Genomic DNA, 16,573 nt, shown 5'->3' on the forward strand with positions numbered 1-16,573 from the left:
TTGATGTCTATAGGGTCAGTAGTGATGTCTCCTCATTCATTCCTGGTATTAAAGATTTTTGTCTTCTCTCTCTTTTTCTTTGTTATACTACATGTTTCCTTTCCAATGTTTATGCTTTTTGTTTCTTTTAATTGTCTTTCGCACTGGAGCTTTCAGTATGTGTTGAATAAAAGCAATGAGAAAGGACAACCTCGCTTTATTCTCAATCTTAGGGGGAAAGCATTCAGTCTAGCTGAATGTTTACATAAAGCACTAGTTGTAGTTTGGTGGTTTGTTTTTTTTTTAAATCATCAGTTTAGGGATGTTCCCTTCTATTCTTTGGTAGGAAACCTAGGTAGGATTGGACTTTCAGCCCCCTTCTAGGGAGGTAATAGGTGTCCCTTTCAGGATAGGGCACTGAATGGACAGTTTGAAGCCCCCGATGCCTATGTGTTCCCTCTGGCATGGTGGCCAGCAACACCATGGGTAGTGGCTATTTGATCACTTGGATTGTTGAGTGACCATGAGGAGTCGACTCTCCTGCTAAGCCACAAAGGAAATTGTGTATAAGTAAGAAAGAACTCTGGTGCTTTCAGTGATTGGTTCATTCATTTCAGGGTTTCAGGGTTACCTATAAGCACTCCTGATGTGCAAGGTCTCCTTCATGAATGGAATCTTATATTTTTTGAAACATTTAAAAAAAATAATTAAAGATTCTTATATGGCACTTCTCCCTTAGTCTTAAGTTAGTTAATTTTATTGATACATTTGAGATGGAGTCTCATTCTGTCACCTAGGCTGGAGTGCAGTGACATGATCATGGCTCACTGCAATGTCCACCTCCCAGGTTCAAGCGATTCCCCCGCCTCAGCCTCCCGAGTAGCTGGGATTACAGGTGCCCGCCACCATGCCCAACTAATTTTTGTAATTTTAGTAGAGATGGGGTTTCACTGTGTTGGTCAGGCTGGTCTTGAACTCCTGACCTCAGGTGATCCACCTGTCTTGGCCTCCCAAAGTGCTGGAATTACAGGTGTGAGCCACCACACCCAGCTTTTATGGATACATTTTCTAATATTTAAACATCCTTTTTTTGGGGGCTAAATCATGATGTATTAAATACATTTGTTAGATTCAATCTGCTAATAAGGTATTCAGATATTTGTGTCTTGATTCTGAAAGCTGACAACTTTCCTTTTCCTGCATCTTCCTTATTCAGTTTTGTTATCAGGGCAGCTAAGCAACTGCCCATCTTTTTCTATGCCCTGGAATGGATTGTATGAGCCAGGAACTATCACATAAAGGTTTTTTATTCTCATCCATAGACAGAAGATCTGGAACTATTCTGGTTTTTTCTTTTTTCTTTTTTTTTTTTTTTTGAGACGGAGTCTCACTCTGTCGCCCAAGCTGGAGTGCAGTGGCCGGATCTCAGCTCACTGCAAGCTCTGCCTCCCGGGTTTACGCCATTCTCCTGCCTCAGCCTCCCGAGTAGCTGGGACTACAGGCGCCTGCCACCTCGCCCGGCTAGTTTTTTGTATTTTTTAGTAGAGACGGGGTTTCACCGTGTTAGCCAGGATGGTCTTGATCTCCTGACCTCGTGATCCGCCCGTCTCGGCCTCCCAAAGTGCTGGGATTACAGGCTTGAGCCACCGCGCCCGGCCTATTCTGGTTTTTTCTACGATGATTGCTCTTTCTAAGTTTTCCTCTACTTTTTGAGCCAATATTGGTAATTGATGTTTTATCAGAAACATCTATATTTTGAAAATTTAAAGTTATGCATGTTGTTATTATTGGCAAATCTATTTCTGTTGTTGCATATTCTTTTTCCTTTTGTGATGTTCAAAATATTTTAAAATGAAAAACAAGTTCCTATCCCACATCTCACCTCTTTTGTTCAGTTCCTCAATCCAGGGTAAATCTCTTTATTTCACATTAGCCCAGAAAAGATCGATGGCATTTATGAGCAGATGAAGGTTGATAGCAAAGCTCTTCCTGGTGGCAATTTCCCTTATGCTCCTGAGAGATGCCCTGGAGGTCATGCGGTTCGTGTTTTTTAAATAGTGCAGAATTTGATTTGTAAATAACTCATTTAAGTTTTCATAGGAATATTTATTTGGTGAATGGGTCTGTGATTTTTCATATTTCGTCCTTTGTGTGACCTGGACCTCCAACATGAATGACAAGCTCTGGCCATCTCAGCAGCACTCTTATCTAGTTCCTGAACATTTTAAAGCCCCCTATAGTGTCTTGATCCCCAAATATGATGGGGCCTACAACACAGAAACCATGAACTCAGTTCCCTCAGCCCCCAGCCCCCAGCCCCCAAGTCCCCCAGCCCCCGGTCCCCCAGCCTCCAAGTCCCCCAGCCCCCGAGTGCCCCAGCCCCTGAGTCCCCCAGCCTCCAAATCCCCCAGCCCCGGAGTCCCCCAGTCCCTGAGTCCCCCAGCCTCCAAGTCCCCCAGCCCCTGAGACCCCCAGCCTCCGAGTCCCCCAGCCTCCAAGTCCCCCAGCCCCTGAGACCCCCAGCCTCCGAGTCTCCCAGCCCCCGAGTTCCCCCTTCCCTGAGTCCCCCAGCCTCTGAGTCTACCAGTCCCCAAGTCCCCCAGCCCCCCAACCTGCTCTCAGCTGCATCCCCACATGCCAGCCAGCACAGAGTCAAGGGACGAGGTTATTTATTGCTCAAAGAGGGACAGCTTAGGACAGGAGACCCCAGGCTGAGGCCCAGGAGGTCCCAGGGTCCCAGGAAATGTGCCTTGGTCATCAGCCTCCTCGTCCCTCCCGGGAAGGCGACATCCTCTCGGTCCGCACAGGGGCCGAGGCTCCGGGACCTGATGTGCGCAAAGGGACTCCGCTGTGACTCTAGAACCCTGCAGGGCAGGGGGCATCCCCTCCCAGGCTAGGGGTGTAGGACCCCTGCTTGTGTGAGGGGAGCCCCACCTCAACCCTAGCCTCAGGCTGGAGGGTCTTGTGATCCCAGGCCTGCCCTCCCCTGAGCACCCCCCTCACTCACCCCCACCCTGAAGGAGAGGGTCTCATCTTGTGCCCGCGGCACAGGAAATGGCATCTGGAGTGGCCAACCCCAGAGATGCGGGCACGTGGCCAGCTGGGCTTTTCCAGAGGCCCCAGGATTCCAGCCCATCGCTCAGGGTCAGCCCTGGGGAATGGGCACAGTGGGGTCTGTTCCAGGGACCCAGAGAGGCGACCTCAGGCTGTGGGCGGGGCTGGTACATTACCCAGGAGGCAGGACCGAGCAGGAGCTTATCTAGACGCGGCACTGTTCTGTGGGAGGAGAGGGGGCAGTGGGGACCTCAGTGGGAGGGGAGACTTAGCTGGGAACACAGCAGCCCCAGGGCCAGAGGTTGGGGGATGACGGGAGGGAGAGGGGACCCCACCTCAGGGTGCCTCTGCACCCCCAGGGAAGCCCTGGGGAGAACGTGGGAGGGGCCAACGAGGAGTGACAGGTGCTGCCCTGAGTCCTACAGAGACTGGGACAGCGGTGGCTTCTCCTCTAGCCAAGGCTGGGCCTGTCCTGGGGGCAGCTCACCTTCTGCCTGGGTCATGTCCAGGAAGATCTGCATGTGCACAGGCAGAGTCTTGAGAAAGCTGATGAATTCCGCCATGACCTTGTCATCCACCTCCAGGGTCCTGGCTGTGGGGGACATTGGCTCAGTCCTGGGCCCTGGGAGCTCCAAGGGCCCTGCCTGGGGAGGGAGGGCAGGGAAGGAGGCCCTGGTGCTCTGAGGTTGGGCAGAGTTTGGTCTGGAGCAGGTTCTCAGACTGGTCTCCAGGGTTTGACCAATGGGCCTGCAGGCTCCCTGTCCCCAAGCCCCTCTCCTTGGCTGGGCCTGCTCCTCATGTACCATAGGCAGCGCTGGGACCCACAGAACTCAGGATGGTGTCTACAGGGTCACGGGAGGAGAGCACAGTGTCTGCCTCCCCCGCCGTGTCGGGCTGCCCTCCCACAGCCCAGGACAGGTGATTTGTAGAGCAGGAGTGTCTCTACAGCCCAAAGCCAATGGTCCATGTAGTGGCCCTGGGAACTCCAACAGCACTGCAGGTGTGACGTGGAAAATGTCACCTTATATTCATTTTCCAAACATGATTGTTTGAAAGACATTTTAGTATCTGGCTTCTTATTTGACAAAATAATTGAAAATCTCCATTCAGGAAGGCTGTTGGATTTATAGCCACCTGTCGACCACACAGAGATGGTCAAAGTCACCTGCCCTTGCAGCTGACCTGCAGGGACACCTCCTTCCCGGTGTCCACAGTGGCCTCTGCTGTCCTCGGGGTCTGTGTCTGTCCCTCAAGTCCCTGGGTACAACACTTCTCTTGTTTCTGATGTAACACTAGGACTCCTCTCCCCCTCCTCCCCCTCCCATGGGGCTCCTGGGCTCCTTGGGAAGGCAATCCCAGGGGCTGGGGGAGGGCCGAGCCAACGGCTCCCTCACAGGCCCGCCTTCCATTCACTCGAGACCGATCTGAGCGTCTCATTCTGTGTCCGTTTCCCACGGGAACCCTGGGGGCCCAGGCGCGCACCCAGGTACTGGCAGGCCAGGTTCTGCCTGGGGGTGCTCTCCAGGCAGAGGAACAAATATTTGCTGCCGTCGGTGTTGAACAGGTAGATCCTGTTCTCATCCAGATCTAGAAAAAGAATAAGACAGGAGCAGAAATGAATTCTGGGCGCTTTGCTGCAGTGGGAAGGGGAGTGCTGGTGGGTCTCCTGTGGTCCAGCTGGACTTCCCATGAGGGATGCGTCCGCCCCGATGCCCAGCGTCTCCCTCCCATTTCTCTCCTACCACACTCCAGGCTGTGCAGAGCTACCCCACAGCGGGCCCCCCTTGGGAACTTCCTTCGGGGCCAGTGTCCCCCTGGACCCCAGCACCGTGTGAGTTTCCCATCAGAGAGCTCCCAGCACGGCTCACAAGTAACGCCAAGGGGCAAACGGGGCTGGGAGAGGCCTGGCTGTTAACTGTGACTCTCCACGGAGACACAGACCGTCCCCTGGCTCGGGATTCCCTCCCTCATCATCACACCCAGACGACCACCTGGGCGAGCCACCCTCAACACTGTGGCCCAGTGAGGCTAAGAAACGGGGTCTCTACTCTGATGGGGGTGAGACCGACCCCCAGCCGAGGCAGCGAAGGTGGGTCCTGAGAGTCACCACCACATGCCAGGGCGGCGGGGAAGCGGAGACCCTCGGATCGGGGCCGAGTGAGGTGGGCTCCACCGACTTAGCCCAGTGGCACCACCAGGGCAGAGCTGTGTCACCAGGGTGGCTTATATGGAAAATGCCAACGTCTCCACCCAGCTGCAAGCAGGGGATGCTGGAGACCCTGGGTGGGTGCCCTGGCACAGGAGTCCTTTCAAGTGCCTCAGTGGTTGCGGTGTGCAGCCGTGGGGGGAGTCACATGGAGGGGAGAGTGGGGGTACCGGAAGGCAGGACGTGGCTCCCGGGGGACTCCCTGCTCCAGGCTGGGGAGGGGAGGCCTGGTGAGAAAGATGGCTCTCTGGCATCTCGAATTAGCGATGAACGAATGCAGAATGAAGGAGATGGCCGGGCGCGGTGGCTCAAGCCTGTAATCCCAGCACTTTGGGAGGCCGAGACGGGCGGATCACTAGGTCAGGAGATCGAGACCATCCTGGCTAACACGGTGAAACCCCGTCTCTACTAAAAAATACCAAAAAAAACTAGCCGGGCGAGGTGGCGGGCGCCTGTAGTCCCAGCTACTCGGGAGGCTGAGGCAGGAGAATGGCGGGAACCCGGGAGGCGGAGCTTGCAGTGAGCTGAGATCCAGCCACTGCACTCCAGCCTGGGCGACAGAGCGAGACTCCGTCTCAAAAAAAAAAAACAAACAAACAAACAGAATGAAGGAGATGTAGCCTCCAATCCGGCGGTCACAGGGGCCCTGACTCTCAGCAGATAGCTGTCGGAGTGCAGCTGGGAGCCATGCGGAGGGTGCAGGGAGAGTGGGGACAGGCTGCTGGCTAAGGGGGTCACCGCTGCTGCCTGAGCTGATCCCAAGCGACCCACTGTCACTGCAGGGAGTGAGACCAGCCCAGAGGGGACCCAGAGGCGGTGCTGCTCCCTGTGGCTGCCGTCACCATCGTGACCCGCGCTTGCCTTAGCACAGCCAGGCCAGAGGCCAGGCCCCACTGTCCCACCCCTTGGGAACCTGGCCAGTGTCCCCAGAGCTGCCTGGGCTGTGGCCGGCACTTACAGTTGATCTTGAACTCGATGGGGTTCTCGGTTTTCTCTGCAATGATCTTCTCCTCAATGCACTGGTTGCTCTCCCTGAAAGGGCTTTGTTTCTGTGACCTGTGTGCACAAACGCTATGGTGGCCAATCTGCAGCCCTGGAGAGGGGGGCAGGGGCCAGACTCCGAGGACTGAGGAGAGAGGGGCTTCCAGGCCACAAGTGCTGGTCACCAGGACAAACACTGCTCTCGGGAAACCCCTAACGTGTAGCCCGGGACCAGGCAGAAGAGGCCAGAGGGAGCCAGTGAGCGCCCTGGGACCATGACCGTGGACAGCAGTGGTCCCGGGGTTCATGCAGCAATCATGGGGTTCAGGTCCTCATCTCCCCCAGCCGTGACTCTGGGGGCAGACAATCCTCACAGGATCTGCCTGGTCCCAGGAGACCACAGACCACAGCAGCCCAGCCTGGCCCCCACACCGGCCTTCTCCGCAGACTGACCCAGGCTGCGATGTGTGGTCAGTTGTTGGCCCAGAGTCCCTGGGCAGGGGCTCTGAAGGGACAGACAACCTCCTGAGCTTCATTCCCCACCCCACTTGGCACCGTGGAGGGTCCACAGTGAAGCCCCTGGACCATCAGGAAATGCCTGGGGCTGGCCCTGGCTCTGCCCACCCCTCGCAGTCCTGGACCCTGGTTGCGGGAGAGTGAGCCCCGCCAGCCACAGCCCCGATGACGAGGAACCCACCATCTGCACAGGGCGATCTCCAGGTTGCCCTCGGGGGTGGGCTGCAGTGAGCTGATGTAGATCCTCAGGGGGGCCTCCTTGGTCTCCAGGAGGGAGAAGTCACTGGCCGCCATGGCCATGGAGTGCCAAGTCCCTGCCAACTGAAGGGGCCTCGAGCTGCACAGGGGTCCCCAGGCCACCATGGCTCTCATTGTGCCCTGTGCAGGTGAGGCTGAGTCCCACCTGTCCCCAGCTCCCTCAGGCCACTGCAGGAGTTGGACTGGATTCATCAGGCTGCTGCGTGGGACTGGTGCCAGAGGGGGCCTCACGCCGCCGTGGACCCGACTCTGCTGCCCCAGAAATGTTCCAGCTAAACTCATTTGAGCCCAAAAAAGCACCAGGCTGAGCCCATCTCCTTGAGTCAGGGGAATATTTGGATCCTGGGGAGCCATGTGGTTGGGGCTGGAGGGAGGTTGGGGGACAGAGAGGCCCTGCTAGGAGCTGAATTGTGCCCCCAAGATTCATATATTGAAGTCCTGACCGCAGCACCTCCAAATGTGAGCTAGAATGGTTAAGAAGTGATGAAGTTAAACTGTGGCCATTAGGGTGGCCCTGACCCAGTCTGATAGGGGTCCTTAGAGGAGGAGATTAGGACAGGGACACCCGGAGGGACGGCCCTGTGAGGACACAGTGGGGAGACAGCGTCTACACGGCAAGGAGAGAAGCCTGGAGGAGAGCCAGTCCTGCCGACATTTTGATCTCGAACTTCCAGCCTCCAGGACTGGGAGAATCAGCTCTGTTGTTCGGGCTGCAACCTGCGGGAGGCCAGCCCTGGGAAGCTCACAGGGGCCCTAACATCACAGCCTCCTCTGTCGAACCTCGGCCTTCTAGATCCTGGGCTTCCTGGCTTCCGACAGCCCCCACCCGCCCCAGACCTCCCACAGTAAAGCGCCCGCTCCCCCAGCCTCAAACCTTTGGGAGCTCCATGTCCTGCATGGTCTGGGGGCTGTCGATGGCCCAGACGCCACAGATCAGGGCCACGCCCAGGGTGAGCAGGAGGCACTGCATGACTGCGGCTGTGGGTGGCTCTGAGGTCTGGAGCGAGAGGGATGCCGAGGCAGTGTGGGCTCGGGGGGCCTTATGTAGGAGGAGGGCAGACAAGAGCCCTGCCCACAGCCTTGCCATGCGATTCCTCGAACCCATGACTCATCCTCGGCCCGTGGGCAGCTTCCTCCACTGGGACAATGGGAGGCTCTTCCCTGCGTCCACATGGGAAACTCCTCTGTGTCCAGGCTGGGCAGTTCCTGGCAGGGCCTCAGGTGGGCGGGGCCTGGGTCGGGTCCAGGCTGGCAGCCAGTGGCAGGAGCACCTCCTGGGTCGGGGTTCTTGGAAAATGGTCGATCAGAGGCCAGCACTGAGGACAGCTGTGCCTGGGGGCAGTGGTAGGCCCAGTGGGGCAGGCAGAGGGCCCGAGAGCCCCATGGCTGCCCCAGGATGCCACAAACATTATGCTAGTGAACAGCCGTCTGCTCCACAAAGGGGCCACAAGTCTGTGCCCGTTCATACTCCCCAGCCGGGGCTCTTCCCACAGGTGCCCCCCAACGCCAGGTGCTGCCGGCCAGGCCCGGCTGGGCAAGGCCTCCTTGAAAGGCTTTGCTCTTTCCCAATCTCTCTCGTGTTTCTGTTTTCCTCTCCTGGCTCAGAGAGCAGCTCCTCCAGCATCCTCGGCATGGCCTTGTAGGGACGGCGTCTCCTTCCCCGCTCAGTGCCCTCCAGCTAGGACGGGCCCCGGGTGGAGTCAGGTTCAGGGGAAACACTGAGGACCCCGGTGTGTGGTGCTCTTGGCCTCAAGTCTTCGTTGTGAAGTACAAGCCAAGCAAAAACAGCAACAGTGACCACAGCGGTGGTGATGATCCAAACCAATGGATCCAAACCAAGGGTGCCCAATGATCCGGCCTGTAGCTTCGGCCCTGGGGTGGGGAACATGGCAGGGGCTGTGTGCACAGCACACCCAAGCGCGCTCCGCGTGGATGCGCGTGGTGGGTCATGTCTGCAGCGTGGTGGGTCATGTCTGCAGCATTGGAATTTCAAATCTACCAATGTGCTTCTGTCCCACTGAACGGTGCAGCTGGGGCCATCAGCAACTCAGGAACGCAGGCTGCTGGAGGATGTGTCCCGGTTAGGTTTGAGGGGGATGACGCAAGTTGCAAAGTAGCGTGTCTTTCAGGATTCCACGTGTGCAAACCAGCACCCACAGGTGAGTGTGTGTGTGCGCATGTGCCTGTGTGCACACCTGTATGTGTGTGCCCACGTGCAGGTGTGTGTGTCTGTGTCCATGTGCCCGTGTGTGTGCCTGTGTGCATGTGCCCATATGTGTGTGTGTGCAGTGTGTGCTTGTGTGCAGGTGTGTGTGCCCATGTGCAGGGTGTGTGTCTGTATGTAGGTGTGTGTGCCCGTGTTCAGGTGTGTGTGCCTATGTGCAAGTGTGTGTGTGTGTGTGCAGTTGTGTGTGCTTGTGTGCAGGTGTGTGTGCCCATGTGCAGTGTGTGTGTATGTAGGTGTGTGTGCCCGTGTGCAGGTGTGTGTGTCTGTGTGCAAGTGTGTGTGTGTATGTACCTGTGTGTGTGCGCCTGTGTGCAAGTGTGTGTGTGTGCATGTGCCTATGTGTGTGCATGTGCCCATGTGTGTGCCCATGTGATCTGTGTGTACCTGTGTGTGTGCCCATGTGCATGTGTGTACCTGTGTGTGCCCGTGTGTGTACCTGTGTGTGCCCATGTGCATGTACGTGTACCTGTGTGTGTGCCCGTGTGTATGTACCTCTGTGTGTGCTTGTGTGCATGTGTGTACGTGTGTGTGTCCATGTGTGTGTGTACCTGTGTGTGCCCATGTGTGTGTGCCCATGTTTGTGTACCTGTATGTGTATGCCTGTGTATGTGTGTACCTGTGTGTGTGCCCATGTGTGTGTGTACCTGTGTGCAGAGGACGCAATGCCTGGAGCTTTCCATTCCAAACAATGGACTTGTTCATCTCTGGGGAGGGCTGAGATCAGGGTGGGGGTTGGAATCAAGGAGAGGGCAGGCAGCCACCTCCCATGCGTCCTATGAGGGAAGTGACCTCCTCTTCAGTAGTGGGGAGACCTGGAGGATATGCCCTGTCCCCTCCCAGGGTCATATGATCTTTCCAGATGGCCTGCAACCTGTGCTTGGGGCCTTGCCTACCTGTGTGCCATTTTCAGCATCTGGGATCGAGGTGAGGGGGTCTCCTAGATGAGCTTTTGTTCGCCAGCTATCCTCTGGTTTATTTCCAAAGGACCCCATTTATTATCACTCCGCAGGACAGCCTACAGGTCCAAGACTGGCCCCAAGACTCTTCCTTCCAAGGACAGCAAGGGAAGGAGGTGGCTCAGGTGGCCCCAGTCCTCGCCCAGGCAACCTCCTGAGCTGTGGTCCTGCTGCGGGCAGCTGTGCACAGAGCTGCCTCTAGAGGGACGTGACCTATGGCCTCTGCTCTCCCTGGGGCAAGTGACCCTGGCCACCCCACGCAGGGAGGCACTTGCCTGTGGATCGCAATTCCTGTTCCTACACTTTGTGGGAAGCTGAAGCAAAGAGGGCTGGAAGTGGGAAGGGAAATAGAATTATTTGACACTCCCTAAGGAGGACCAGACCCGGATGAGGCTTTAGCAAAATGCATGTCCCGGCCTCTGCCACCATGCCCAGGGCTGCTTCTGGGCCTCACCTGTGCTAGCTCGCTGAATTCTTGCAACAATCCTCTAAGTTCAGTCTTCCTAGTTTTCCCATCTTACAGGTGAGGAAATGGTGATGAACAGGGTTGAATCACGTCGCCTGAAAATCCCAGTCCACCCAGAACCTCAGAATGTGACCTTATTTGGAAGTGGGGTCTTTGCAGGTAGTTGAGTAAGATGAGGTCATCCTGGAATGGGGTGGGCCCTACCTCCAACACAGATGGTGTCTCTATAAGAAGAGGAGACGACACACACACACACACAGACACACACACAGACATCCACAGACACACACACACAGATACACACACACACAGACACACACACACACACAGACACACACACAGACATCCACAGACACACACACACAGATACACACACACACAGACACACACACAGATACACACACACACAGACACACACACACACAGACACACACACACACACACACAGACACACACACACACACAGACATCCACAGACACACACACACAGATACACACACACACAGACACACACACACACAGACATCCACAGACACACACACACAGATACACACACACACACAGACACACACACAGACATCCACAGACACACACACACAGATACACACACACAGACACACAAACACAGACATCCACAGACACACACAGATACACACACACACACACAGACACCCATAGACAGACACACACACACACAGACACAGAGACACACACACACAGAGACACCCACAGACACACAGACCCAGAGACGCACACACACACAGACACCCACAGACAGACACACAGACCCAGAGACACACACACACAGACACACACATACAGGCACACAGACACAGAGACACACACACAGAGATAGGCACATACACAGACACAGAGACACACACACACAGATACACACACAGACACAGATACACAGACACAGAAACACACACAGAGACACACACACAGACACAGAGACACACACACACACAGACACACACACAGACACAGAGATACACACACACACAGACACACACACAGACACAGAGATACACACACAGATACAGAGACACACAGGCAGACACACACACAGACACAGAAACACACACAGAGACACACACACAGACACAGAGACACACACACACACAGACACACAGACACAGAGATACACACACAGATACAGAGACACACAGGCAGACACACACACAGACACAGAGACACACACAGACACACACACACATACAGAAACACAGACACCCAGTCAGAGAGACACACACACACACAGACACAGGCACACACAGATGCACACAGACACAGACACACACACAGACACACAGACACACACACAGACACACACACATACACACAGAGACACACACACAGACACACAGACACACACACAGACACATACACATACACACAGAGACAGACACACATACAGACACAGAGATACACACACACAGATACAGAGACACAGATAGATGCACACACACAGATACAGACACACACAGACACACAATTGGACCGAGTGACACACACAGACACACAGGCACACATAGATACCCACAGACAGACACACACACACAGAGACACACACAAGGAAGAGACTGTGTGAAGACAGAGGCAGGGATTGGGGTCTGGGTTCCTCAGCCAAGGAACACAGAGCCAGCAGAAGGGATGAGCAGGGACCCTCCTCTAGATCCTGGTGGGACCATGGCCCTGCCCACGCCTTGATCTTGGGCTTCTGGACTCCAGAGCTGGGAGACGGTCAATGCCTGTGGTTAGGAGCTGCACAGTGGGTGGTACCTTGTTAGGTGGCCCCAGGACCCTGGCACAGACGTCTTAGACAGGCGACATGGTGACCTGGCTGTTATGAGACAGGCAGGGATTGGCTTTTAGAGCAGGGGCAGGCCGAGTGAAGGGAGGTCAGCCAGGAAGAAACAAAGCGTCCTATGTTCCAATAAACTCGGGATGTACCCAGTCCTGCCAGGCCTGGGGGGTCTTTCCTGCAGGTTCTCAGAGGCTCTGGCCGGTTCCTGAGAATGCTGGAACAAAGCTTGCTTCTTAGGGCACACTTCATCATCATTTCCAGGAACGGGGTTCCACAGAAAACCATTTAAAAAAGAAGAAAAGCAACCACTGGCCTCAAGCAGTTGGCCCTGCTCAGCGGGAGACTGAGGCCAGGAGGAGGCAACTTAACCCGGTCGCAGACCCAGGAGTGGGACCTGGGAAGAGACTCCAGCCCCCGAGTCCGAGGCCTGGCCCACCCAGCACTGAGTCCACACCCCTCTCACCAGGACTAGGCTGGGAGCTGGCCTGTCCTTGCAGAAGCAGGAGACTTCTTCTCTTTTCTTTTCTCTTTTCTTTTCTTTCTTTTCTTTTCTTTTTTCTTTTCTTTTCTTTTTTGTTCTTTCTTTTTTTTCTCAAGACTGTCTTGCTCTGTCACCCAGGCTACAGTGCAGTGGAGTGATCTGGGCTCACTGCAGCCACTGCCTCCCGGGTTCAAGCGATTCTCCTGCCTCAGCCTCCTGAGTAGCTGGGATTACAGGCGCCCGCCACCACACCCAGCTAATTTTTGTAGTTTTAGTAGAGATGGGGTTTCACCATGTTGACCAGGCTGGTCTCGAACTCCTGACCTCAGGTGATCCGCCTGCCTCGGCCTCCCAAAGTGCTGGGATTACAGGCGTGAACCACTGTGCCTGGCTAAGAATGGATTTTATACGACTCCTGATGCATTGCCCTTGCAAAATGAAAACTCAGAAAAGGGGGATTCTCCCCAGGGGGAGAAGCTGTCTTTGGGAGATGAAGGTACTCAACAAAACCCTCCCTAAACCCTGGCCCTGGGAGAGGCTGGAAGAGCTGGGATGGGATCTTCACCTCACCAGATGCCCATTGGCCTCTGAGCAGTCACCCCGCAGTGGAGACACCAGCTCTGCCTACAGGAGTGAGTTTTCCCGGGCACTGCTTGGCACTCCCTTCTCTAGCCAGGGGATGCTGCCAAAGGCACAAGGGGTACCCTTCAGCCGATGACGTCCCCCGGGGCTTGGGTCACTGCTGTGCGACAGGTGCGAGGCTGGGTATCTGGTCCAGGGTCTGCAGATCATGGCCCAGAAAGTGGGTCTCATGTGTGCCCACCTCATCCTCCCCAGGCTCTCACCTTATTAGCGGGGGCAGGCACCACCTGGGTCCCCTGGGCTCACAGCGTGGAAAGCAGGCTCAGCCCCAGGGTCAGTGGGAATGGCTGCATCGTGGCTGTGGCCCCGTGTCGGCTCTGGGCTTGCACTGCCAGGCTGGCTATGGCAACTCTGGCTCTCTCTGGTTGTCCATTTATTCCCTGACTCTGGGCTGACTGGGAAATGGGTGAGTTTCCAGCTCACTTGTTTTTCACAATGGCCACGGACCATCCCAGCAGAGGTAGGGCCATGCCGGAGAAACACTGACCACTCCGTAAACCACCCTGTTTTCCTAAAGCTTCACCTCAAGGGAGGATGTCACCAAAGCAGGAGGAGTGAAAAGATGTCTTAGAACAACAACAACAAATACATGGTCTGCTGGCTCCTCCTCAGCCCCTCGTGTCTGGCTGTGCTGCTGGCTGCTAATCTATCCTCGTCACTGGCATGTGGCTTCATGAGGATGTGAGCAGTGACAGCTCTGCCACCGCACCCAGGCCCCGCTGAACCCTGAGCAGCACGCATCACAGCCACGTCAGCCCTGAACCCACAAACAGCAGAGGCAATGTCCGGCTGTCCCTTCCTGACCGACTTCTCAGCCCCAGGCCCTGAGACCCTGTCTGTGCTTCCCAGGGAAGGTTTTTCTTGGATTCCACTTTCCTCTCTTGCCTTCCTCCCTGTTTCCCGCCCTCCATCTCTCTCCATGCCAAAATGGCTCCCGCTTTTGTTCCTCTTCTGGGGGATCTCAGCCTCTCCTGGTGTCTTGGGTGCTCTTTCTTGACTTCCAAAGCTTCATCCTGGATGTGCGTCTCCTGAATTCTAGGTTCTTGTATCCAGCTCCCGGATGGACACTTCCCTCCTGATGCCCCACAGCTCTGACCCTCAGGACACCCCTGAACAAGCCCACACCTGTACAAATAGCCCTGGGTGTTGCCAACAATATTTCCATCTTCCTCCAGTTGGCCTTTTCATTTTGCCTGTAAGTTATGACTCATCTTTCAGACCTATCTCCTCCTGTCCAATCTCCCTGCCATTTCTCTATTCCCCAACTTCATTAGTGTTTTAAAAATAGATGCATTGCAGCCAGGTGCGGTGGCTCACGCCTGTAATCCCAGCACTTTGGGAGGCCGAGACAGGTGGATCACGAGGTCAGGAAATCGAGACCATCCTGGTTAACACGGTGAAACCCTGTCTCTACAAAAAATACAAAAAAGTAGCTGGGCATGGTGGTGGGTGCCTGTAGTCCCAGCTACTCTGGAGGCTGAGGTAGGAGAATGGCATGAGCCTGGGAGGCGGAGCTTGCAGTGAGCCGAGATCGCACCACTGGACTCCAGCCTGGGTGACAGAGAGAGACTCCCTCTCAGAAAAAAAAAAAAAAAAAAAAAAGGTACATTTCTTGATTGATTGATGTGCCTCCTAGTGGGCTCCCCTTCAATCTTATTGGTTGAACTCTATTTCACTGATTGTTCATGTGCAGTGGATGGATGGATGGATAAATGGGTAAATGGATGGATAATTGGATGGGACAGATGAATGGGTAGATGCATGGATGATTGGATGGAATCAATAAAGGGATGAATGGATGGATGGGTAGATGTATGGATGATTGGAGAAAACAAACTGATGGATGGATGGATGGATGGATGCATGGATGAGTGGATGGATGGATGGATGGATGGATGGATGGATGGGTGGATGGATGGATAGATGAATGGATGGGTAGACAGATGATTAGATGGAATGAATGAATGAGTGGATGGATGGATGGATGGGTTGATGGACAGATGACTGTGTGAAATTGAGGCAGGAAAATAATAAAAGAAATTGGAAGTTGGGTAAAACGCAGAATGAGTAAAAGCAGAGAGTAGAAACAAGGCAAAGGGATGGGTGAGCAAGAAGCAAGATAGGAGACAGAAACTGAGCAACCAAACAAAAGTAAGATAAAAAAGCAAGTAAAGAAACTCCATGGCCATCAAGATCTGGACCAAACCAGTAGGGGGCAGCTCCTCAAAGATAGGCATGCACATTAGAGAGAAAAAGTATCCTTATCATGACCCCATATGATAAGCAGTTCATTAAAGCTCATGCATATGGATTGCGTATCATTTATCTACTTAAAATTATGGGATAGAGGCAACCAGCAAGTGCACAAGAGCCAAAGTAACTAAGCAACCAACCTATTAATCAAAAGACAGATGTTGGATAAAGATTAGGCAGCCTTGGGAAGAGAAGAAAAACACACACACACATACACATAAAAAGACCCAGAGTATACCAAACTAACGATTATCTCATCCTGCAGAGGTCAGCCCACTCTCCCCTCTCTCAGAGTGCTACTGTGCTTAATAAACTGTTGCTGCTTGCTTTGCTATTTGTGTGTGCCACGCCAAATTCTCTGTCCAGGACACCAAGAGCCTGGAACTGCACAGCACCATCCGGTAACAGAATGAATGGATGGATGAATGGATGATTGGATGGAATGGATGGATAGATGAACAGATGGATGGATGGATGGATGGATGGATGGATGGATGGATGGATGGATGGGAGATGGATGGGAGATGGATAGATGGTGGATGGATGGTGGATGAGTGGTGGATAGGTGGTGGGTGGATGGATGAATGGGTAGACGGATGGATGATTGGATGGATGGATGGATGGATAGACGAACAGATGGATGGATGGATGGATGGATGGATGGGAGATGGATAGATGGTGGATGGATGGTGGATGGGTGGTGGATAGGTGGTGGGTGGATGGATGAATGGGTAGAAGGATGGG

At 54.5% G+C, this 16,573-nt stretch overlaps 1 protein-coding gene across 1 annotated transcript; it reads right to left on the bottom strand.

Moving 5' to 3' along the window:
- Positions 1 to 2,633: 2,633 nt before the first annotated feature.
- LOC102123571 (beta-lactoglobulin-1-like) lies at positions 2,634 to 8,010 on the bottom strand. The gene is made up of 7 exons (XM_005580463.5): positions 7,869 to 8,010; positions 6,918 to 7,057; positions 6,198 to 6,295; positions 4,516 to 4,620; positions 3,521 to 3,625; positions 3,210 to 3,255; positions 2,634 to 2,804 (listed from the first exon to the last, which is right to left on the bottom strand). The coding sequence occupies exons 1-6, from the start codon at positions 7,962 to 7,964 to the stop codon at positions 3,239 to 3,241; spliced, it is 561 nt and encodes a 186-aa protein (XP_005580520.2). The 5' UTR covers positions 7,965 to 8,010; the 3' UTR covers positions 2,634 to 2,804; positions 3,210 to 3,238.
- Between the last annotated feature and the right edge of the window lie 8,563 nt (positions 8,011 to 16,573).

This window comes from Macaca fascicularis, chromosome 15, assembly GCF_037993035.2.
Source record: "Macaca fascicularis isolate 582-1 chromosome 15, T2T-MFA8v1.1".
Taxonomy (NCBI): domain Eukaryota; kingdom Metazoa; phylum Chordata; class Mammalia; order Primates; family Cercopithecidae; genus Macaca; species Macaca fascicularis.